This window comes from Penicillium cataractarum (assembly GCF_028827025.1).
Source record: "Penicillium cataractarum strain IBT 29864 chromosome Unknown utg000004l, whole genome shotgun sequence".
Classification (NCBI taxonomy): domain Eukaryota; kingdom Fungi; phylum Ascomycota; class Eurotiomycetes; order Eurotiales; family Aspergillaceae; genus Penicillium; species Penicillium cataractarum.
Genome location: NW_026622740.1, coordinates 930,358 through 954,856, shown reverse-complemented (window position 1 = coordinate 954,856; position 24,499 = coordinate 930,358). Strand labels below are relative to the sequence as shown.

At 49.7% G+C, this 24,499-nt stretch overlaps 6 protein-coding genes across 6 annotated transcripts; all 6 read right to left on the bottom strand.

Moving 5' to 3' along the window:
* Window positions 1–1,115: 1,115 nt before the first annotated feature.
* N7496_004881 (putative C2H2 zinc finger domain protein) lies at window positions 1,116–4,449 on the bottom strand (the record flags this gene model as incomplete). The annotated part of the gene is made up of 3 exons (XM_056697810.1): window positions 1,116–2,077; window positions 2,166–4,110; window positions 4,183–4,449. 3 exons carry the CDS (start codon window positions 4,447–4,449, stop codon window positions 1,116–1,118), a joined length of 3,174 nt encoding a protein of 1,057 aa, XP_056556335.1.
* A 5,780-nt stretch (window positions 4,450–10,229) lies between these two features.
* Window positions 10,230–10,709, bottom strand: N7496_004880 (uncharacterized protein; the record flags this gene model as incomplete). The annotated part of the gene is made up of 2 exons (XM_056697809.1): window positions 10,230–10,416; window positions 10,696–10,709. The coding sequence occupies 2 exons, from the start codon at window positions 10,707–10,709 to the stop codon at window positions 10,230–10,232; spliced, it is 201 nt and encodes a 66-aa protein (XP_056556334.1).
* Window positions 10,710–16,122: 5,413 nt separating this feature from the next.
* On the bottom strand, window positions 16,123–17,421 carry N7496_004879 (40S ribosomal protein eS4). The gene is made up of 5 exons (XM_056697808.1): window positions 17,375–17,421; window positions 17,075–17,212; window positions 16,707–16,991; window positions 16,269–16,563; window positions 16,123–16,212 (listed from the first exon to the last, which is right to left on the bottom strand). The coding sequence occupies exons 1-5, from the start codon at window positions 17,386–17,388 to the stop codon at window positions 16,159–16,161; spliced, it is 786 nt and encodes a 261-aa protein (XP_056556333.1). The 5' UTR covers window positions 17,389–17,421; the 3' UTR covers window positions 16,123–16,158.
* A 326-nt stretch (window positions 17,422–17,747) lies between these two features.
* N7496_004878 (aspartate-semialdehyde dehydrogenase family protein) lies at window positions 17,748–18,978 on the bottom strand (the record flags this gene model as incomplete). Its single annotated transcript, XM_056697807.1, has 3 exons — window positions 17,748–18,553; window positions 18,623–18,880; window positions 18,948–18,978. 3 exons carry the CDS (start codon window positions 18,976–18,978, stop codon window positions 17,748–17,750), a joined length of 1,095 nt encoding a protein of 364 aa, XP_056556332.1.
* A 590-nt stretch (window positions 18,979–19,568) lies between these two features.
* N7496_004877 (aromatic alcohol reductase) lies at window positions 19,569–20,591 on the bottom strand (the record flags this gene model as incomplete). The annotated part of the gene is made up of 3 exons (XM_056697806.1): window positions 19,569–20,021; window positions 20,082–20,495; window positions 20,559–20,591. 3 exons carry the CDS (start codon window positions 20,589–20,591, stop codon window positions 19,569–19,571), a joined length of 900 nt encoding a protein of 299 aa, XP_056556331.1.
* Window positions 20,592–22,779: 2,188 nt separating this feature from the next.
* N7496_004876 (uncharacterized protein) lies at window positions 22,780–24,099 on the bottom strand (the record flags this gene model as incomplete). Its single annotated transcript, XM_056697805.1, has 5 exons — window positions 22,780–23,203; window positions 23,271–23,644; window positions 23,719–23,786; window positions 23,842–23,878; window positions 23,938–24,099. 5 exons carry the CDS (start codon window positions 24,097–24,099, stop codon window positions 22,780–22,782), a joined length of 1,065 nt encoding a protein of 354 aa, XP_056556330.1.
* Between the last annotated feature and the right edge of the window lie 400 nt (window positions 24,100–24,499).

Genomic DNA, 24,499 nt, shown 5'->3' with positions numbered 1-24,499 from the left:
GCCGTGAGGCGGAGTCAAGATGGATGGGTCGGTGGCGGAGGGGCCGACCCGTAGAGAACTTAGATGATGCTTTCCGGCACTAAGACTTGCGGAGTTATGTATGTGCTGTATCCGCCATGTACGTGATAGCTGTAGTGGATCTGCTTTTGCACTGCCTCACACCGACCCTGATTTAAACCTTTACATGACTCGCGCACATAAGAAGCCTTGCTGCGCCGAGTCTACCCGGGTCCAAGCTTCATTCACCGACTCTTGACGCGAAGGCTGTGCAAAGACTAATTGAGCCTAATGCGGATTGCTCTGAGTTGACTACTCTTCAAGGCGGAAAAAGGGAGATGATAGCTATAATAGTGTAAATTGTAAATGCTGTCTATCTGACCTTGTGCTCCGATGCGATCGTGATCATCAAGCCGTAGCAGCATAGCGCGTAAGGAGTAAAAACATAACGCCATAAGCAGTGCAGCCTCCCTGTGATGAGTACCAAAAAAAAACGAAGAACAATGGGCAGAATAATGGGGTAAAAAGACAGGACGAGAAAATGTGCAAAGCCCACCAGGTCTAGTCTTGGTGATATACATACAGGTACATGAATGTACAGAATGTACAGTTTTCCCCCAAGATAACAAGAATCGGGTAAGGAAGTGGTATGTAGTGCCAAAGTGAAATACCCATCCAAAGACCGGGCGATGAACATCACCGGTGAACCGCATGGAGAAGGAGATTTTTTTGGCTCGAGATTTTGGCAGGACAAAATCAAGATGAACGATGGATGGATAATGCGCAAGAGATGAACAATGTGCAAGAATACACAAATCGAAGTAAATCAAAAGGCTTCTCGGAATGACACTGAACAATGCTTCAAAGCAGAAAATCTGAAATGAAATCGCATGGTAGATGGTGGGAGTGGAGATGAGAAAAGATGAAGGAAGCAATAGAAACACACGAGGGGAAAATGGAAAACAAAAGAAGACAATTCGGGGGAAACGATTTCTTCAAACAAGTCTTGAAAAGTCTTTCGAGTAGTCTTTCAAACAGTATTTTGAACTCCAAACAAAAATCAACAGGGAGTTGCGGGTATCATCGTAATAATAGCCAGCAAAAGTAAACGTATCAAACTAGGAAGATGGTTTCTTGTCCCAGGAGGAATTGAAGCCATTGCCTCGCGAGGCCCGCGAGAATATATGAGACAGTGATAGTCCCATGACGTATTGGGAGATCCGGTCATAGTCCCAGGCAGATCCTACTCCAGAGCGAAGTTCATCGGCCGGCACTCCGCCTCTCCCACGAGAGAGCCTGTCGAGTGACTGCAGACCCGAACCAAGCCCGAGGTCGATCTCCTTCTCTTCTCCTTCCTTTTCGAAGAGTCCTACGTCCTGGATTGGTAGCTCCTCATTGCCGAGGGTGTCATCGTCCAAGATCCAACGCAAGGGTGATCTGGATCGTGCAGGAGCAGGCAGCCTCAGGTCTGCACAAGACGAGTTTCGGGGATACCCAGAGAATCCCGGGCTGGAAGGCCGAGATGGTAACGTGAGGTCAGTGCAAGAGGATGTTCTCGAGAATATCAAGGACGGTGGACGTGGGCTGCTTGGTGCAGAGGGCACAGTGATGTCGGTGTAAGCTGAAGCCTGCGTATACACAGTGAAGGTAGATTCGGCGACAGATTCCACCTCCCAGTCGTAGCCTGAGTTGTCTCGAGCAACAACTTTGGCATCGTCCTGACCAGTGGTGGTTGTAGCGTCAGAGCCACATACAGTAGCCTCGCGGGCTCCTTTGAAGGCAGCAGACGCCTCCTTCTTGTGCTTGTCGCTCGCGGACTTGGCGGCGGTTCTGAGTCTTAACATTTTCACAACGACTTGGATGCGAGTCCGCAGCGGATGACCCATGCCACGGGCTTCCGTGTTATGGGTTTCTCGTGCCATCGTAAAGTCCATTTCGATCTTTCTACCGGGCGCGATATCGACGCGGCCACGAGCAAAGTACATTGCTGAAGGCCTGGTACGACACGGGCACCGGCACCCAGACGAAGGAGCTTTCAAGGAAAGAGGGCCGATGAATTCCCGAGCGATGATCTCCATCCCTATTGAGGTCAGTGGATCTATAGTAAAGTATTGTGGCAAGCAATAAGTGAAACGGGGGGGGATAGACGAATAATGGGGTTTGCTTACCACCGACAGAAATCGAGCCCGTGCCTGTGAGCGGCTTGCAGAGGGGCAACGGCGACACTGGGCGAGGCGGCGGCGAACTTCGGAAAGGCAGGATGACAGACCATGTACTCGAGCTCGAGTCTTGCGACTTCTTGGAGTCCCACTTGCGCTTGGAGTCCAGGATAGAGAACTCCATCTCAGGCTCAGACATGCCGCGCACTTGAATATCATGCACCGCGCCAGCCATATAGGGCTGGTTTCCTCCAAAAAGGCGTTGCTGATTGCTCCCGCGCGGAATCACGCCCTGGGCTTGAGCATACGGTTGTCGAGCTTGGTTGACCTGCCAATGTTGCTGATCCATCGCGGTGAGGAGTGCGGGATCGACCGTCGTGGGAATGCTGGGCCCAGCATGAATACCCTGTGGGGTGAATTGAAGATGGTCCGCAAATCCCACATTCTGGCCAGTGAGGAGAGCTTGACGCAAAGCTAAGTCCGCATGAGGATTGCCGGCCTGCACCGCTAGAGTGCGCTCTAGAGGGGGACACATATGGCACCGATCTGCTGACGGTGGACTCTCGCAGCACGTAGAGCAGATATTGAAGACATGATGACAGGTCTTGCAGTTGTTCACCGATGATTGAGAGCCTGCCTGACTTTGCAGGTTACGCAGGTCAAGTGGAGGTCGGGCACTCTTTTTCTTGGATCGGCCACTTTGGTCGTTGCCAGAGCCAGAGGGCTTCGACTTAGATGTGGGAGGAGCAGCGTCATTTGCCCGAGAAGGCTGTGAGCCTTTCGTTCTTCCGTCACAACTGTCGGACGCTGAGCGTGCACGAAGAAAAGGCTTTGAATCGCCATTTCTCAGCTGGTTGCCGGTTGCACCAGAGAAAGACTGGTGCTGGCCACGTCCATTGACATTTCCAGAACGCCCGTGTCCTTGCTTGGATAGAGCAGGACCTCCGTTGCCCGTGCTGGGGTCGAATGGGTCATCGTTGGAGTCATCTCGGCGGCGCTTACGTCGATGCTCAGGAGAAGATGAACCAGGGTCATCCAACGGTGGCTCGCACTCGCAGTGTTTGAGAAAACACTCGTAGAATTCTTCCCAATCATTGACGGACCGCCCACAAATGCAAACGCGCTCGCAAGGACGTAGAACCCTATTTTTGTCGATGATAACTCCAAGTTCATCAGTAGAACGCTCTAAGTGATTTTTGTAATGTTCGACGAGCTTGTCACGGCGATAGAGAGGTTTCACGGCGACGGGACAACCGAGCTCTTTATGGTGACAGTAGTACTCCCACTGTGGAAAGTGCTTGCTATCAACATGCCGTTTGAAGACGGCTTTATTAGGCCCCTTCATAGTGCACTTGGGCCTTGGACAGCGGTAGTACAGCTGGCTTTTGAGCACTGTTTTCTTGTCACCCGACTCTTTGTCCGACGGGGAGTCTGGAGGGGGCATCTCCCTGCGCCGAGAGACAACGAAGTACTCAGTAATCTCGCCACGGATGCTGTCCAGACGACCCTGGCTGATCGGAGACAGGCTTTGATGGTTCGGGTTTTGGGCCAGCAGCCGGCTGATGGTGCCTTGGGCAAGGGCCAAGGTATCGTCAAGTTCCTGACTCTGAACACCCATGCGGGGTGGCGTGGGCATCCTCTGTGAGGCTGACTCCGGTGGAACCGGATTCGGAGTTGGAGGAACTACATTCTGGGAGTTCCCATTACGAGGTGCCTTGAGATTTGCAGGCAGCTCCTGAGGGATGTCTTGGTTGGGATACCTCTCATCAATACCCTCCAACGGGTGGACTTGAGGGTGTGGGTCGACAAGCACTTTCTCCTCATAGTTGGGAAGCAGATGCTGTGTATTGGATACGCCTGCACTAAATGGATCGGACGTGGACGTCAGATCCGTATGGACAGATGGTGGGGGAGGGTTCGAGTAGACAGTTGTTGGGTAAGAGGAATATGGAGTCTACCGCGGTGACATGGAGCATTAGCCTGATTCATGATTTGGAGGATGAACTTATTATTCAATGGCACTCACGGTGTGTTGGCCACTGGGTGCGCCAGTGGCCAGGGTGCTGAATGGTTGTTGTTGTTGTTGCATCATTGGACTATAGGGTGGAGCAGCAAAGGTAGGCCACGGAGGACCGATTGGGATCGCATGAAACCCAAAGCTCTGACGTTCTGCTGGACCAGGAAAGGAATTTCCACTGCCAAACAGAATGGGGTCTGAGCCGTCGAGGTCTTGGTCGTCGAGGTCTTGTTCGGTAAGGTCTGGCATAAGCCCATAAGCCCATCGATCAGACATGATGACAATATGATAAGACCCGACCGGACGGAAAGGTCGGGGAAGGGAAGGAACCCTGAAGACAGAAGGAGAGAGCGAAGAAAAGCAAGGCCAAAAGAAATCAGGCAGGCAACGAGAGGAGCTTTATAGGATTACGAGGACTCAAGGCCAGGGAGCTAGGTCCCAAGCCTAAGTACTGGACAATCCCAAAAGCGAGAGGGTTGTAGGGTTTCTAGGGTTGAAGGGTTGAGGTCAAGGGGAGGAGGATGTGTTTGGGAACCAGTAAGAGGGCAAAAGGTACAAAAGGTACAGTCGGGACAAAAAGTGTAGTGATTGGAGGGAGGGGAAATCAGAGAGGTGGGGGAATTGGGATGAAACTGCGGAGAAAGTAAAAAAGAAAGGGAGGGATGTGAACTAAGAGGAGTTTATTCTTTGTGTCGGGCCGAAAGAAAAAAGAAAAAGAAGAATAATAATCAGGAAATCAAATGATAATCAAAGGATCAAAGGGAGTGAAGAATAATGGGGGGGTCAGATAACTATAGGGATTGTTGCTGATATTATACACCCCGTCAAGAAGGAAAGAAGAGAGAGAAGGGGCGGTGGAGAGAGAGAGAACAAAAGGCAACGGCGCTAATCTCTCTCAAGTAGTGAGCAAGAAATCCCTAGGATTGTCATACGAATTAAAAGAGTAATGATCCCAGCCAGTGCAGCATAATCTAAGCAAATGGAGGACGCAGGAGGGATATACTCTTCTCGTAAAGGAATTAACGGGGGTTTACTATAGACAGAGCCAGCAGAAAACCCCCATTAGAAACCAATGACGATAGAGTCATAGTATTGGTGCGCATCCGTCATTTGCTAGACTGGTAAATCAGGCGGCCAAAGGGGACCACCAAACCACATTCAACTCCGTGACACCTTTGCTTCGCCTTGGCCGTTGGTCGTCATCTACTGGCTGCTGCGCCCCTCTCTGCGCTGTCTGCCCGACGACATCCTCTAGGCTCTAGATCGCCGCCTAAACCATTATACTAGGGACCGAGCCAAGAATTCAGGAATGTGCTCTGAATTCTTCCCCTCCTTTGTCCTTCTAGACTTGTCATCAGTCTATCACCTTCTACAGCCGTCTATACATCCGATCATGGGTCTGCAATTTCATCGACTTCGGAAGATACGCAATGCCCTGTGCATTACCTAGAGGCCCATGCCCGAGCGCGTTCAGTTTGCGAGCGCGGATGCTTGTCAGTTTCGGGAAGATATCCCAGAGGGGGAGAGAGCATCACTCTCTCTCTCTAGGTACCGGACCGAAGCGGCCGCAGATGAGCCACGGTGCAATGACTCTCATCGGGTTGCTTCGTCCGAGAGGGTTCCAGAGGGTCAAAGATCAGGTACATGACCGAGCCGGAGTGGTTTGCACAGGGATCTGACTCTGGTTGAACTACTGCACTGATCGGAGCCACCAAAATCAAGCGACCCAAACAGCCGCGCGATCTCTCCTCCGCAAAGCAGGGGAAGGTTCACATGTTCAGCATCATCATCTCCATGAAGCCAATTCCCTCGACATTGCGGGTGCTCGGAAGAGGCGCAAGCTGTCATTTGAGATGGACCTTGGATCGCGCATCCATTCGCTAATTCAGAAAAGCCTTGGGGGTGAAGGTGCGACAAAATGACCACACCAGCCCCGTTCGCCCAACCGTGAAATCCACCAACGGTGATCGTTGCTGGAGGCGTCTTGACAAGAGGCCTAAGCGACAACTAAGCCCAGCGCCGGTCTCACTGGAGGATGCACTCGCCAGTGGAACCATACTCACCAGTCAGGAAGAGGGAATGCGTCGTCGGGTCCAGCATCATCGACTACCGCGAAACGGTTCCCACATCCGAATCGACCGTAACCCGCTTTGGGGGGGCCATCACCGCTTAGAAGGGAAGCTTTCCTTTCGCGACCCTGTCTCCGATGCAAAGCGACTCCCTGCCGATCACCCTGAGCCAATGGACACGCCCATGACATCAGCCACGATTATGGTAGGTATCGATAACATGCGGCTACCTCGCTCCGGTTTCCTCTCTAAGGATCGTCTAGGGTCTCACAAGATGGAGAGATGGAGGCTGCGACCGGGCCGATCGACATGTCTGTGTCACACCAAAGATCTTGTCCCCCCTATTGCCATCTGAACTACTGCAAGCGGCTGGAGAAAAATCCCGGTACCTGCACCGTGCCTAGGATCTAGGTACTAGTACGTTATCTATGCACGCGCCCGTTCGGCGCCCGACTCCAGTGTTTGTGGAAGATTCGAAAATTCCACGCGGAACATCCCTCTCCAATTCCCCGACCGTATCGACCCAAAACATGGCCGGGGAATGAGGAAATGTCAAGCGGGCGCATCCCTTACACCCAGTCAAATGGGCAAGATCTTCATCGGGGCAAAGCAGGTGGGGCGGAAACTCGCGATGGGCGGATGGTTATTCCCGAAGCGAGAGATAGGGAATTGCAGGGCAGAGCAGGTTGGCGCAGGGCCGGTCAGGACAGCTCTGGTGCTTGCAAACGGTGAGGCGACTGTCCGAATGATCAAGCTTGGAGAAATGGTGGAGGAATTGGCAGAGGAAAAAAAGCGGGGGAGCACTAACTTTCGCCTTCAGCCCTCTTTGTTTTCGCTCTCCTCATCCCCCAATTCTACTCTGTACAGTTGATCCCCGGATTTCGTCGCACACCGAACATCCCAAAACGGAGACACCAGACGACTTTGACATGACACCCGAAAGTATCGGCGTTTCTCACGCGAGCTCGGACGTTGCGGCAATGATGCGAGTTGACAATAACGGTGGACGATCCGGAGAAAGCATCCATCGCATTCCCCGCAGCCAGTGGCAGACTCTAAGGGAAAGCCAACTCGGAGATAGATCAGCCTCCTTGAACCCGCCGCTGCTTTTCGTAGGGCGTTTGTTGCTGGAAACCAATCACCCTTCAGGATTGGATGTTGGCAATAAATTCGTACAAATTGGGCTGACACGAGGCCGCAAGGTGAGACGGATCGGCATTCCACGGGCCTCTAAGAGGCTTAAAATTCTGGCTTGGCACACGAGAGGACGCGGAGGCGGTGGTGGGCGTGGACTGCCGAGTTTGGATTCGAAATACGCGCAGTACGGGAGGATTTTTTCTATCCGGCACGACCGGCTCGCGATCGGGCATGATGATCAACGTTGGCATATTAGACATGCATACACATGACGCTGGAAAAAGGGGGAGCGTCACTGTACGCGCGGTCGGAGTCTTGGTTACAGCTGGACGATGCATAAATGTATAGAATTCTCCGTACACTCCGTACGATCGGGGATTACTGGGATACTAGGCGATGCGAACAAAGAATTAGCTATGTGAGGAAAAAAGAATTTTTCATCCCCATGTTTTCGCCTTTCTTTTTTTTGACTTCCGGGGTCAGCTAGCTTCGACCCTGTAGGGAGAAGAAAAAGGAAAGAGAGACGCATACAAGGAAAAAATGAAGCCCCCAAAGTAAATTTCACCGATAGGAAGGAACCAAAAAATTAAAAATAGCAGGGAAAAAAAAGAAACGCAGAACCGAGATCTCTCCCACAAAGAAACCCATTCAGTCGTTCCCGTATCCAAGCTTCCACACCTTTTTTTTCCCTATCTATTGTACCCACGAGTATCCAAAGTAAACAAAAAGTATACTAGAGTTCCACTACGGTGCCTACCCGGCCACGACCCACCGAAGTCCCTCAAAACCGTGGGTCTCCCACGATCCAAAGTATGGTACCGCAACCTTACGCTAACGACCCAGCGTATGCCACGCCAATGCAGCAGGAATGGAAATCGGACTACAGCTAAAGCTCTCCTGGCCATATACTACCCATTGTCCCGGGAAACAAGGAAAGACCAAGAGTTCAAGAGCGATTCCAAAGGATAACACCAGGCAGAGGGGACCAGAAATTGGAATTAGCAAATTAAACCGAACGGAAGATCAGCGTCAGCTGATCGGACCACGTACTGAGACGAACGGGGTACTCTGTTTTTTTAAAGAAAAAAAAATAATAAATGAAACGCCCAACTCGACCCTCCGCTGTCAAACACTGCATTAGAAAGATATTTTTTTATTGTTAATAAGATTCGCGAATTCAGTAGACTATCTGCAAAGACTGCGTATTACTTGCTGCACATAACGGTATCTCTAGTCTTGATTGGCTATTATTACGGACTCCCCTGGCAAAGAGGGGGGATATTCAAGCTCGTCCCCTCCCACTGGGATAGCCACGCGAGAATCAGACGTAAAGGGATAAAATAGAGAAAAAAAATTTGCAAATATGACATGATAAAATTTGAAGATTATGAAGAAAAAATTTTTCCAGCAGGTCAGCTGAGATTAGGGAGGGGGGCCAAAAAAAGACAACAAGGAAGAAGACAACCTTGTCAAGGACAAAAGGGTAGTCGGCCAGGGAGAGGCGGAGATCGCTGTGAATGATTTGCGGGAGTGGGGTTGGAGGGTTTCCTTAGCTTTTCGTTTGTTGCAGGTTGGGCTAAAAGTGAAGGGCTGCTTTGGTTTCTGTCTTTGGTCATGGCTGCATTTGTATTATGAGATGATTTTCATTGTATTCGATTATCTTCTTGTCTTGTGGCTGATCTTTCCTCGTAGTACTAGTATCCGAAGATGATTTTCTTTCCCCAATCTCCACCCTGCATGCTAACGGGCAGGAAGGGAGATTGGATCTTCTGTTTTCTCTCTATGCGGGGGCCTGTAGAATTAATGTATTTTGATTTTGATTTTGATTTTTTTCCCCTTATCGCTTTTTTTTTCTCTGTCCCTCGCAATTTAATTGCATTGTCTCGGTTGTGTTACGGCATGCTATTATGCCTTGTCTCGACAGAGATTTCACGGCTGATGCTATTCCCGAGTCTCTAGAGGGGTCTGAGCGTGCAATATGGCTGGTCTTTTCTCGTTGTTTCGGGTGGGTTCTTTTACCGTTGGGATGGTCGGGTTGGGACTGCAAGATGGTGGTATAGCCGCTTCGGATTATTGAAGATTTTTTTTCTTTTCCTTTATTCCGGTTTTTGATAGTAGGGGCTTAACATCTACGGCTGAGATTGTATAATCTTACACATGCTTTGAAAGGGATGATTGTAATTACAATGCATAAGCCACGGTGTATGTTGTACGTCTATATAGGTTTGGGGGGATAATACAACAAAGAGGGAGATGTAGAAACACATAGGTCACAGAGAGAAGGTCACAAAGAACAAGAATCACAAAGAACAAGAATCACAAAGAACAAGAATCACAAAGAACAAGAATCACAAAGAACAAGAATCACAAAGAACAAGAATCACAAAGAACAAGAATCACAAAGAACAAGAATCACAAAGAACAAGAATCACAAAGAACAAGAATCACAAGTCTAAGACATACAAACTCCCCGGATCCATGTGCATCCCCAAAGTCTTCAAACTCCAGCTTGTGTCGGTGAGGCAGACAGCAAGGCCCAACCGATTTAGCACTTTTGGTGTACGCCTTGTGTGCATGAAGAACCCTCATTCCCAAAACACCAATCCAATCCCAGTCCCCAGTCAGCCAAAAAAGAAAAGAAAGAAAACTTTCGAAGTCCGAAAGTCAAAGTCCCAAATCCAGAATCCAAGTAACCAAGTCCGATCGATCCGAACCCCCTCGAGCGCCCATATCATATTGTCACATCACGCCATAGTTGTCCCTAGTAGAGAACAAAAGACAAGGCCCCTCGGAGCGAGAAACAATGAAGCACCTGCAGAACAGGTGCGTAGATGTAGAGCGTAGCCGAAGCTACGACGATCTCTTGGGCTTGGGGGCGCCGAGGGGAGCGTTCCATGGCGGCGAGTTCTTGCTTTTGTTCCGGGTGGTGGAGAGAGGGGGGGAGCTTTTGGTCGAGGTACGCTTCGGGGTGATATCGAGCACGTCGGGGTGTCCGGTGGTCTCGATGCCGTTGAATTGAGAGCCAATTCCGCTGAGACTATAGTTTTTAAGGAAAGGGCTTGGTTAGAGGATTGGTAGTGTAGAATGGAGGCGAGGTGGATGTGGAGGTAAAGGGTTAATGGGTATTTGGGGTTAGGGATGGGAGTGGAGGAGATGTAGGTGGTGTAGGTGGGAGTGGAGGTAGAGGTAGATGGGGACATGGATGTAGAGGTGGACATGAGATCGATGACAGTGGTATTTCACAGCAATGCAACACGTAGAGAGGCGATGGTGTGTACAGTGTGCTTGCCACAGCGAGGAACTGGAGCTAGCTTACTTGTTGGAGCTCATCTTGGTGATAGGTATGGTAATGGTGAGGAATGAATAGATGCAGGTGGATAGCAGCAGTCTATAGCAGGGAACATTAGCTATATAAACAAGAGACAAAAGGGGAGACAGTCAATGACTTCAACCCGGGGGAAGCATTGCATACAGCGAACTTCTAATGGTGCAAAGAGGATTGTGGCGGGACAACAGCTTCCCGCCGCAGCGCAAGTGAAGGACCTTATATCCTCGTCCTCGATACACACGATCAAGTCAATCGTAGGCTGCCATAGCAAGACCCGGGTTCGTAAGGGTGAATAACGGAGGGTATAAAGCTAAGAGGGTTGATTTTCGTAGAAAGGGTGAGTCCCCAGTAGGTAGAGCTTCGCTGCAATCCTAGAGGATGCTCGCCGGGTGCGAGCCTAGGAACCATCGTGGCGTTTCTTCTGGAAGCAGGGTAAAAAAAAGTAAGGTACCGCTAGTGCAAAGGGGAAAATTAAAATAATCATAATCATAATAATAATAATAATAATAATTAATAAATCCTAATAATCAGAGCAGAGCATCAGGGTGAACAAGGTGAAAAAGGGTAACGGGAAACGGTGAGTTTGGAGAGGGGGAAGACAGAGGACATCAAGCGGGGTTGTGAGGGGGCAGCCAGCACAATCGCAATTGGTTGTTTTGTTTAACCAATCGATGTGGACATATACAGTAGAGCTGTAATCCTGTATGGTCAATACACACTAAAAAAACGAGTAATACCCGCTAAGAGCAGAAAAACGAGGGAAGTCTATGGAAGTGTCTCTGCTCTGTAGTATGGCCATGGCCATGGTATAGTTCAATGACCCGCTTTTCTTTGGATCTCCGTGGGCGTCAATTTTCAATGATCTCGAGGGTCAATTTGGAATAAAATTCTTGCAGGAATAATCTGCAGTTCCTGCTCCTCCAATCGGACCTTACATATAGGCAGCTCAAGAAGACTTTGACGTCTGTCAAAATCGGTGTGCGGTCGATCAGCTCGGAGGACAAGGGAAATGAATCCCGGTGCGGCGACAACAAATCAATATTGATGTTATTCCAACTTCTTTGTTTAAGAAAAAGGGTTTGGACTAACTCTTGCTTCCACCTTCCCGTGCTACGATCTCTCGGCATTTCATAGTTAAACTATCAATACCGCCCCTCCAGTGTAACCAAACCCGAAGTATACAGAACGACAAAACCCTTACGAATATTTCACGGTTGTGATGGAAGTGATCGTCCTTCCCTCCCATAAAGCAGTAACTAGAATCGTACTTTCTACATGGTTGCCTAGTCGCCTCAGGATGGGAAATCAGCCACATATGGCTGGTGTGACAATTCCACCAGCTGGAACTAGTCAATAGTCACAAAGAATGATCGCCCGGGGGCGCCCGTAAACCCACCATACTCTTTCAAGTCGAATCATCGGTGGAGTTCACAACCCACTTCAATCGGGCAAAATCCACCTTCCAACCCATGCGATAGATGGAGCGAGGTCAGGGTCGCGATCGAGACCCGACCCCAGTTAGTCCGAGACCCGACTCCAGTTAGTCTGACAAAAGCGGCACTCCCTTACCTGCCCGGTATCGTGTACATGGACATCCAAAATGGCAAATTATCCAAAGTTCCCAACGACTTTCTATAATTTCTATACAAACCACGCCCAACATTCCAACCAACAATGCCATAATTACCCAAAATCTGAAACACCCAACCCCCGAGCCAGGGGGCTTTACGCGGAGGACTTTGACTCACACCTTCCGCAAGCAATCAACACCGTCCACGTCGCCGCCGCTGGATCCACGACCCGGGGCACAGGTAACTATTCAGGGAATCGCGCTTGAGTTCTACGCTAGTTCCAGGGGGGAAAAGAAAAAGGGGGTTGTCCAGCCATCAACCATCAAATCTCAAGATGAGTTTCGATGGGCTCGATCAAGATGCCGGATCCAGAGACATGCAGCAATTAGCTCTAGGGCCATGAACAATTGGGGGTGCCTGGACGAGAGTGCACGGACTTACCAGAAGGAGCAGTCCTGACTACGTGAGTAGACACTTTGTAGCTCCATCCCAGAATGAGCATGCTGTATCAATGGTAAAATAATCCATGTCAAGGGTATCGGAATTAGATTGTCTCCACTTGGGGCATGGGTCCCGGATGGTGTACCTGGGGTATCAGTCCTGCGGATACTATCCTCAGGACTCCATGGGAGAGGTTCTTCCCAGCGGTGCCAGGATGTTGTTTTCTTTTTCCTCGGCTGCTTCCAATTCTAGAAGACTGCAAATTTTTCTCTGGTAATAATAATTGGCTGGTCAGCATAGGCCATCGGGTGGTCAGGGTCAACGCCAGGGCTCTCAACGTCTTACGTCAGGGCCGTGTGACTGCCCAGGTTTTCCCCTCGTGGAAAAAAAAGGGCAAGAAAAAAAAAGAGGCATCCGGCGGGTTCGACCCAAAAAAAACCCATGGTAATTTGCAAAATTAAGTTCATTTGAAAGAAAAAAAAAGCTAGACTGGTCGAATTCACATAGATATGTACTATCAACGATTCAACCCTAGGCCACCAGCGAGGCAGATTGCCAAGTGTGGCTGACGTGGCAGTGGCTCTGCAGACACAGGAGTGGCTGATGCTTTCGACTCTTCCATCAACGCTAGACAGACTCACCGCTGCACCCGCGTGCCCTCTATTCGCTATCTACATAATATTGAACCATCTTTTCCTTCTTAGACCTCGCCCTTCCTTGAATACTTTAACCCGCTCCAGAAACCCCAACCAGCAGCACGGATGTAAAATAGCGCACTTGGGTTGTGCCCAATTCGCCAATATATATTTTTGTTTTTGTCGTCATCTAAACCCGCCCATGCGAGCACATACCTTGAACGTTCTGGAAAGAAAGCCTTGACCATCCATCCAGAATCCGTGTACCGTTAAAACCGAAGAGGAAAAAAAAATGAATAAAAAAAAATAAAAAAACCCGCCGCACAAACTCAAATCCATAGAGACAGCTTCTAATTAAACTCTCCCAATGCTGTAGTACTCTAAACCCCCCAGTGCATGTGTAACATTATTATCTGAGTAGGAGCCAACCACCCACTACACCGACCGAAATACCCGCTCGCTTTTCCAGTCAAGGGGCGACCGGATGAAGTTTCCATTGTGACAGGGGCACCACGCACCTGATCGAGACACTGATGTCCGCTTCGGCGAATTCCCGGCCCAAGTATCTGTGCAGAACGCACGAGTAACTCGGGAGTCGCCTTATTGCATTGCCGAGTCCTAGTCCTTTTTTGTATTTCACAGATAGGATTGACAGGGTTGCTTACTTGACCCGGGGGGCGAATATCACCATCGGCGATCGTTTAAAAATCACGACGGTTACCAGGGAGTCAACCTGAATTGTTGAGTGGGCTGTGAGACAACCTGCGGCGCGGTCAGACGGGTTCGATATTTTGCAACCCCGGTTATCATCCTCGGCTCATGGGAGGAATGTAGATTATTTTGTTGGGTTTTTTGAGGAAATTAATGTGGATGCTGAGATGGAGACTATAGCAGAGTGTCATATTCGTCTGAGATGAGTCTTGATGATCCCTTGATGATCCTTGTCAGTTGCCTCCCCCTAAACACTAATAATGTATTGGTTAAAATCTATACGAGATACTCTCGTTTAACTCTTGTCGCCTCCATGAATATTCCCCTCCCGATCTTTTCCCAACCCTCTAGGAATTAGGCTAAGGGAATTAGTACTCTTAGCGTCGCCTCTTCACACGATGCGTTGGCGATCATCCATCATCCACCACTAAATGTAGTCCCCTTAACGCTGGGAGTCCAGTCTAAAGGCCTGTACCACAATTCTATCACTGTAATCCCTCGGACTCCTCTCATTCCGGCCTTCCCACCCGATCCTAACCACGATGTAGCGTAAAAAAAGGAGGAATCACACATACCCACACACACCCGGGAAAAACGCCGAGGGGGTGGCCATGATCAGACGAGGATCAGACCTCCATCACCCTCCACAGGTGTAGTATACCCCCGGGCTTCTCGGAGCCCAACCTACTAGGAGAAGTAGGCCATACTCCTTGACTCCGTACATACTCCACCGTCAAAGTCTCCGGGGCTTCATGATGGGCGTTGATGGTGGCGCAATGGCCAATCGCTCCAGTACTGGCCACAGTCAGCTCAGGTTGCAAGGCACTCTGAATATTCAACGAGGCATTGCATTCCGTCATACTGCTGTACAGTACTTCTTTACTCTGCTCTGCAGATGCGAAGGCGACGTCGCTGCAGGGGGTGGCTGAGACGGCGAGGAAGTTCGCGATAGGCTGCTCTCCGTACAATGTACTGGTGATTCTATTCAATGCCCAAGGCGCTCTTCAGGCGTTCGATGGACTGTCTATTCCTCCCGGAGGGAGAGGGGAGGATCGCCCTCGTTCTAGACTGGGTTGTTCATCCCTGCCTTTTTTTTTTTTTTTTCTTTTTTTCGCAGTCTGGCTGGCACATCCTCCGTTCCGCGAGTGTTCCGCGAGTCGGGGAATTCGATGTAGCGGTCTGGAGGAGTCCTTGTTGCCCCCTGGGGCGTAACTCGAGTCAAGTCTAGACCCTTTTGCTTCTCTTTTGCACGATGATGTGCATTGACGTCGGTGGAGCTGGTGGTGGGGAGCTAAGAGGATGAAGTCATGCGTATCGGTCGCCTGAGCTTATCGCGGGCATGTGAGGATGGTCGGGCATTTGGGGGTTTGTCGATCTGGTTCCCGACGAAGGCCAGACTGATCTAGGTCCAACTGTCGTTGATTGACCCTTGTCGTTAGAAGTCGAAACTATAAACTATAATCCGGAGGAAATACAGGTCCAACTATCGTTGATTGAGCCTTGACGTTAGAAGTCAAAACTACAAATTACAATCCGGAGGAAATACTAGCCAGGTCCAGGCCTACAAATTGCCATTAGATAGCCACGCTATCATTACAGAGACGTCTGGTATCCATGTCGATATGTGACTTGGAAGGCTCGCAGCAACAATCTACAAATTCCCGGGCCGCATGGTGAATGGTGACAATGTACATACGAGGGGGAACGTAGCAGATGAAAGCGGGTAGCTTTGACGATAGCCAGAAGACATGAATCCAGTAACACAAGACAGAGTAGGTTCAACGAACGAGCGGAGGAGAGGTGGCAAGCCCAGGGAATCAAGTACGGTCATTGAATCATTCAAGAAAAGACAACGTTAAAAATAGGTATCATATCACTCGGAAACAGGACGGTGATCCCGTCCCTTATTTGTTTGCTATGGTTCGAATCTACGGAAAGAAGCACCATCCAAGCCCATTAAGCAAGACAGGACGCCGTTTCCCAGCTGCTGTTTTGTGGTTAATTTTTGGGGGTTGCTTGGTCACCATCAGACCCAACCCAAAGGTCGGAATCTGACAATAGCCAGCATGCTATTCGCCAACGTCACGAGACATTTAGTTGGCGATAGCGTGGGCGCGGCGGCGGTCACGCTCCTCAGAGATGGAGAGCTATCGAAAAGGTTAGTAAACATGTACGAGTGGGCAGAAACAGTGCTATATCGTACCTTGACACCCTTGCCCTTGGGGAGGGAGATCCAGGGCTTCTCCTGGCCAATGACGAAGACGTTGGACTCGCGGGTAGCGAAGGTGTTGTCAATGGCATCCTTGATGTGCAGGATGTTGAAACCACCGTCGTGGCGCTCACGGTGGGTGATGACACCAACACGACCCATGTTACGACCACCGATGGCCATGGCGACGACACCGGTGTCGAAGCGGACAAAGTCGGAGATCTTGCCGGTGGCAATGTCAACCTTGACGGTGTCGTTGACCTTGATGGCGGGGTCGGGGTAGCGGATGCTGTAGATGAGAAGCCCAGATTAGCAAAACTTTGTCCTGTACAGGTTGCAAGCTTACAGAAGTTCGATTCATCCCCCGTTGATCAACCAAAGCTTGGTCCAACGACTGAATGACACGGAACTTCGTGGAGAGTTTGCACTCACGTTCGCGCATCGTGCGTAACCAAGAATGGGATCCCGCCCTTGCCAAGCTGGACACGCTTGACCTTGCAGAGCTTGAACTCAGCCTCCTCGGCCTGGATGCGGTGGACGGTGAAGCGGCCCTTGGTGTCGTAGATGAGACGGAAGTGCTCGCCGGTCTTCTCGAGAGAGATGACGTCCATGAAACCAGCGGGGAAGGTGGTGTCGGTGCGGACCTTGCCGTCAACCTTGACCAGACGCTGCATCATGATGGCCTTGACCTCGCGACCGTTGAGAGCGTACTTCAGGCTATTTCGAAAGATCGTTAGTCCATGTCGTTCCGAAACATCACAGATTGACTGTGGTTCGCAGGAGTAGTGTTCGAATCGTACCGGTTACGGATGAAGACGATCAGGGGCAGGCAGTCACGGAGCTTGTGGGGACCGGGAGAGGCCTTGGGCGCGTAGGTGCCGGACATCTTGTCCAGCAGCCAGTGCGAGGGAGCGCTGAGGCGCTTCTGGTGCTTCTTACTGTAGAGGCATTGCGGTCAGTTTTGCGGGTTCTCGAGGAGTTGAAAATTTTGCTTCTCGATATTTGAACGGAGGCGACGATTTGGAGTCCTCGTGTGAGGGAAAGGAAACCAGTTTCGCCGCTTGCAAGTAATCGAGAGGAGGCATTTGCAGGGCACTTACGGTCCGCGAGCCATTGTGATGAATTTGTCGACCGGAGTTGGGTTGTCAAAGAGTCGCAACGATTGAGGAAACGGATAGCGTAGATTAACAAGGGCGTTTCGCTTAGCTCGGTGATTGTGGGTTGTGCCCTAGCGAGCGCTAGGCCTAAATAGGAACATCAGTGACCCGCTTATGTTATCGGCGCTTATCGCTCTCCCGATTAGGAAGTCATATTGAATCCTCGCCCCATCAATGAGGAATAATGTAATGCTTTACTATATTTAGCTTTCAAAGGGCATACACCTTTCCTGACAGCTATGCTTCATCTAGAATTTTGGTGGAATGAAAATATTTGACATCGCTGAAAACTCCACTTTTCCTTTCGTATCTACATTTAGATGTAACCCTTAATGACAGCCACCTCAGCGTTGAGGATAGACGAGCCAGCAGCGCCGATGACGGTGTTATGCGACAGCGCAGCGAAACGGATATCGAAGTAGCCACCCTCAGCACCATCACGAACACGACCAACACTCACAGTGTAACCCTTGGAAATGTCACGGTCAAGGCGAGGTTGAGGGCGATCGGGCTCGTCGAACACCTTGATGGCCAACTCCGGCGCAGAGGGAGCGCCGAGCTTTTGGGCCTCAGACTGATACTCACGCATCGCCTGCACGACCTCCTCAGCCTTGGGAGCAGGGCGGTTCTTGAAGCGGAGCGAAACGAAAGCCATGTGACCATCAGTCACGCCAACGCGGGTACAAGTAGCACCGATACGCAGGCCAGCCTGCTCGTTGAACGCGGTGGCATCGCCGTTCAGCGATCCGAGGATCTTCTGAGCCTCGTTCTCCAGCTTATCCTCCTCGCCGCTGATGAATGGAATGACGTTGTCGACGATGTCCAAGCTGGGGACACCGGGGTAGCCAGCGCCGGAGATGGCCTGCTCAGTGAACACCTCGACCTCCTCAACAGGACCGAACTTGGCTTGAATGGCAGCGAAGGGGATGACAATTCCAATGACGGCACAGTTAGAGTTGCAGACCAGGAAGCCCTTCTTCAGACCGAAGTGCTTGCGCTGGTGAGGAATCAGATCCATGTGAGAGGGGTTGACAGTGGGAACCACCAAAGGCACGATGGGGTCCTTGCGGTAGTTCTTCGCGTTAGAGAAGACCGGAATCTCCGCCTTGATGAAAGCCATCTCTGTTTTGAAAAATTAATTTGCCATGCTCGGAATATTGAAGTGTATAACATCGGATTAGAGGCACTTACCAGTCTCGCCGGCGATGTCACTGTTCAAACCAGAGAAGACCAGATCACAATCCGTGAACAACTCTGCCTTGCACTCACGAAGGACGAGGTTGCTCAACGTCTCGGACATGGGAGCAGACTGCTTCCATCGAACGGCATCCTTGTACTTCTTGTTGGCGGAGCGCTCGGAGGCACCCACGGCATGAAGCTCCAGGAAGGGGTGATCAGCCAGCAGAAGGATGAAGCGCTGGCCCACAGATCCGGTGGCACCCAGAATACCTATATATCTCTGTTAGTATACATGGAAATATTCTCTGGGCTTTCTGGGGTTATGCTGGTGTCATACCGCACTTCTTCTTGGGATATGAGGCTGCCATCTTGTACAGGGTGTCTGGAAGCCGAGGAGGTGACTGTTTATCTTTCAGTCAGTTTCTGTAGATTCAATTTATTCGGACAGCCCTTTGAGCACAGTGATTGAATCTCTTCTTGATGTACTGTATCAAATTGAGAAGCACCTGCTTCGAAGATCTTATGAGTCAAGATCCCGACCACTGCCCCGCAGAGTGGATAACAGGGCGCCGCGAGCTCAATTGCATCATCGGTCTCATGAGAGACCCATCTAGAGGACTCTTGCACGCAAGGAAAAGAGAAACACCCAGAACTCACCTTTTTGACTCGTTGGTGAAGATAAATTGCTTGTGGCAACCTTCGATTGACCTGCGATATCGCAACCAATTATCGCTGCCCCGCGCTGACTCAGCACCCCTGGTGCGGGCAAAAATTTCACCCCACATGATTGGCTCATTCTCATCCCCTGGGCCCATTCGCCGCCGGAGTTGGACTGATTGTCTCCGAACGGCGACCAACTAAGTTTACCACGCCTGAGAAGATTGTCTTTACTGGAGGCGGGGGACGCTATGATATGGTGTTTAAACCCTCCATTTGTATCTGCGGTACATGAGATCGTCTATTTATTAACAACCCGCTTGACAGTCTCCTCCACGCTCTCTAGCTTCAGCCCCAGAATATCGTTCGCCAGTTCTGTATCCTTGACATAGTTGGCGTTGAGCCCCAGGGTGTTGCCAAACACAGTCGCTCTAACCAGGATGAAGGCGCCTTCAAAATCACCACCAGTGAGCTTCTTGGCTGACTCACTAAGTTGGGTCTCAGTTGTAGTTTCTTGGAATGTCCACTTGGTTCCAGTCTCCTTCTCCAGGGCCGCAAGGATCTCGAGCTGAGTGGTCTCGACGGAGGCGACATAAAGATACTTGTTCTTGGTTTGCTCAGGATTCTGCAAGACAGAAACAACCGATTGACCAAGGGACTTCTCGTTGATGAGGGAGAAACTCTTGCGGCCGCCATCCCAGATGGTAGCCGTACGATTCGCGATGTCGAATTGCAAGAAACCGTTCGCCAGACCCTGTCACAGTGTGCCCTTTGCATCAGTCACTGATAAACCCAGGAATGAACACGTACTTACCCAATCCAGCAAGCCAGAAGTTGCAATACCGGTCCAGGTGAACCCATCGGCCTCCTTAGTCTTTAGATATTCGATGAGTTCTCTCTTCTGCCCAAATAATGGCAGCAGATGAAGCACCGTATCATTCAGGCTATTCGCTGAGAACTCTGATGGAATGAATCTGTTAACACCGACACGGATGGCTGCATCTACGAGTTTCTTTTGCTCGCCGAATCCAGTGGCACCCAGTGCTGAAATCACAGCATCTTTGCCCTTGAAAACAGCCTCCAGATCCGCATCCGAGAAGTCACTCTTATGAACAGCAACACCGGAGGGAAAAACTGCCTTGCTTTCCTTGCGCGAAACAACAGTGATTTCAAAGTCAGGTGAGACTACCAAACTATCCAGAATGATTTTCCCAATGTTGCCGCTTGCCTAGAAGGATGTCAATAACTTTCGCAATGCTTATTAGAGGCCACTTAGGCCCAAGTTACATACACCAACAAGTGCGATATTCTTCAAAGTTGCCATTGTGACCTTGGACTTTCGAAGCTCCGAGATTTGTAGCTTTGTTTGTTGCGTTCGTATTCTGCTTGGACAAACATTTGTGAGGCCAACGAGACTATATTTATACTGTTCATCTCCGAGTAGTCACGCAATTACCGATATGGAATGAAAATTTACAGATATTCGTATCTTACCCGTAACGTATACAAACATACGTCGTTTCGTAACAGATGGTCGCCGCTTTAACCCCCATGAACTCCAAGAGCTTTGGCTTGACCCTATCGACTGGGTCATATACCCTGCCAATCTAGTGCTGGAGACAGACCTTTAGGGCTAGTCATGGCGTGGCTGATAGACGGTCCTGAGGCAGTCGAGTTTTGCTTTCCTCCTCTAAATCGAATGGTCTTGAGCCTTCCAGAGTTGAGAAGTCCTTCAACTGGAGCTTCATTTATCAGAGATACCTCGTAGCGTTAGACTGCATACGATCTACGTAATTATTTCAAGCGAATGGCATACACCAAGGAAATAACATTGCAAATGAGGCGACCGAGAGGCGGTACGACATTCGCGACGCTTCTGCCTGAGGCGCTCCAGTTCTACATCATCAGGGATTGCTAGACCGAAGTAGTGGCCGATTAGAATGGTCAACTGCCTACCTGATGACCCCGTGATGGTATGTTTGAGTTTCGGAAGTAATTATTGGCCAGTCGAGCTCAGCTATTCCAGAAGCGGTAAAAGTAACAGATTGGTACGGTATCAAAACCAAGCCACCAACCATGAAGACATGAGAGGATATGGTCTGACCCGGGCCGTGAATATCAATGAATTGAATCTCAAGAGTTCAAGGTTACCAATATTATAGTTCTTCAGATCTTTGTTTGCTTCCGCACTTGTGTTAGTCTCGTAGACCTCAATGCAGAGAGTTCGCGAAGTTCTAGATCGCTGCGACGGTCATGTCGTCCAGTATCCATGATTCGCTGTAACTCGGGGATACTCTCCCATGCATGATTAGTTTCAAACGAGTTTCTTCTAAGTACTTCTTGAATAATGGGAATTACTATGATCAATTTGGGTTGGTGATACTAGTGCTGTAGAAAAATTATAGATGAGGTACACTTTTTGCTCGGCTGCTGCCAAGTACTGCATGTTCTGGGTGGCTAACCAGCGTGGTGTGTGTAGCAGAACACGCTGCCGAATGGGCCGGTCTGTACCGTAGAGTCATGTTAAGCTTATTGAGGAAGAATAAGGTTGTGGCATGGGAAACGCACCTGAGTGTCAGAGGCCGTGCAACAAATACCCTTTGGTTGAGACGAATTTGGGTCGCAGCTCTCGGTGTCAGGAATCTCCTCTGTAGATACGATCCAGCAAGGGAGAGCTCAGATAATGTAAGCCTGCTTGTCAGAGACTTACTGCAACCAAGTCCATGTACAAATAGATAGAGGTTAGGGAGAATTTCTAGATCGGGAGTTTCCTCCACGGCACAACAGAACTGTCTGCCATATGAGGCGCAAGATCTCTTCTCCACAGCAGCCACAGCGACTGGGCTAGCCATCGTCCCTGCAAGAGTAAGCATAGAAAGCAAGGTTGTATAGTGCATGTTGAAGAATGTTGTCAAGAGTCTTCGTTCAGTATTTTTTTAGAGAGACGAGAGTGTTGAAATAAACATCGGCCTAGAGGAGGAATCACTCAGCTTTTAACAAATTTTCAGATCTTCGCGACTCAAGAATTTAATTATCGATTGGTTCTAGTAATGAGCCAATTAGAATAACTCTGATTCTCATCGGAACATAGACTAGTGTAGCTCTAGGCAATGCATTCGGTGACATTCGGTTGAGAACGCCAGGCGAGAACAAATATTTGGCTCTACCGACAGATTCCCAGCCACAACAAAGTGAATCTAGATTGAATGGCGCTCAAGGTAATCTTACCCAGCTGTGAGAACGAGGATATCATTCTTTTGTATGGTTACGAAAACATTCTTAGTAAACCAGGTGACTACCGGTTCAGCAGCTTATGACTATTCCGGACAAAAGTAGTTCGTACCCGCAGGGGAATGACCAAGGTGGCGTCAACTACAATTTTTTAAACTACAAGGTAAATCCGACAGAGCCGTTCAAAATATGATGATATTTTATGTGCAGGGATATTCGTAAAGCTCGGTCTTTGGGGGTGGACAGGAGTCTAGAGCCCAGAGCGCCAACAATACTTAGATCTAGTCGCTTTCGGCATCAGCGCTGATTATTGTCCAACCCTTGCCCTTTAGATGCGGGATATCCCGGCTTACTGGTCCCAACTCTGATAGCCCATAGCTTCCATTGCTGCGGTGAGTGCCTTCCGCTCGCAATCCCGTCATCCTGTTCCCTGCACTATTTGACCCCGTGGCACCAGCATCCCCCTTGGAGAAAGTCCTGGTTCCTGACTGCGTAAAATTAGATTTGGAAAGCGAGCGTGCGGTCGAGATAAATCCTTTTGTACAGGTTTTGACCAAGGGGGCAGTCGTAGGCAGGCATGCGGAAATAACACCCGCTGCGGTCTCGACCACACACCAAGTCTGTGCATCGGCAAGAGTCCATGCAACGTCGTTCACGTTGAAAATGAATATAAGACTAAAGCGGTAGATGCTTGCAAAGACGACACTAGTTTCCAAATCAGCCCGGTTCAAAGTTGTGGTCGCCTTTGTCTGGTGAATGAGGGTCAACGCACAAGCTACCTGTCAAGAAAACACCGATGATCGATACTCGTTGCCACAGTGTTGCCTGTAGGCGCCAGATGAGTCTGGCCGGTAAGGCGAGAATCAAAATATCTGTCACGAAATTTGGCACTCCATTTCCAATCAGCGCCGCTTTGAGTTGAATGCAATGACCGGGAAGGGTTGGCTCATATGCCTTGGCCACAGGGTGACACTGAAATATGGCCACAAGATCGACCGATATGACCCAAGCTAATGTGATTCCACCTAGGATATAGCCACCGATTTTGATGAGACGGACGGGAAAAATCCGATGGTACATGAACAACACGGAGAGCTTGATGATACCGACAGTGGTAATATAGAGTGGTTCGAATGCGTAGCTCAACTTTATGGACGTGTTTAGTTAGAGCTTTAACCTTTCTGCAGAGTAATACCATTGTACAGGTTCTGTTCTCATACCTTGAAGAATATGGGCAGCTCCACTGGAGGGATTGTGTCAGTATGCCGTCCCATGCCATACTGGATGCCTTAAGTGTTGTTAGATGACCGATTGCCTGGGATTTTATCCATATGTGTACTCACAAGCAAGATTGACTCCAGCAATAACTAAAACAAAGATCTAAAGGCGTTGTTAGAATTCATTTGACATTAATATTACCAGATTGACAGGAAACCCACCAAGCCCACGATCAGGGTCCAGTCATCCACACCAAGGCCAATGCGTTTCATGCGCCGGGCGACAAGCCTCAGAATCAAGAATATAATGGCCAGAATAGCCAGCACAATCGTCGTTGTGCGTTGTTTGGATTGAGTAGACTCTTCAGACCTGCTGGATGCCATGGCTCCGACATGATAGGAAAAAAAACAAGAGAGTCAGAGATCGATTGCAAGGGAGTATTCAGGGAAATAAGCTGCTGTTCGCGCCACTGAAGAACTGCAAGCGAGAGGGTACTCCCTTCATGCTCCGGCCGCCCAATTAGGTGGGATTCCAAGTAAGACCATAATGAATCCTGCCGGATTCCCATACGGCCCATGACAAGGTTATGATAGGTACAAAGAAGAGACTAAATCCCAGTGCAGTGGTGTGGCTCACCAGATCAGCGTTCATTGACCGATTTGTGCTTTAACGAGCGTAATTTTGGCCCCAAGACCCACTTCGGGTCGTTTAGCTCCCCCGGGGAGGAAGCTATGGGACGTGAGTTAATCCAAATGGAGAAGTAGTTGTTTTAAATTGTACACT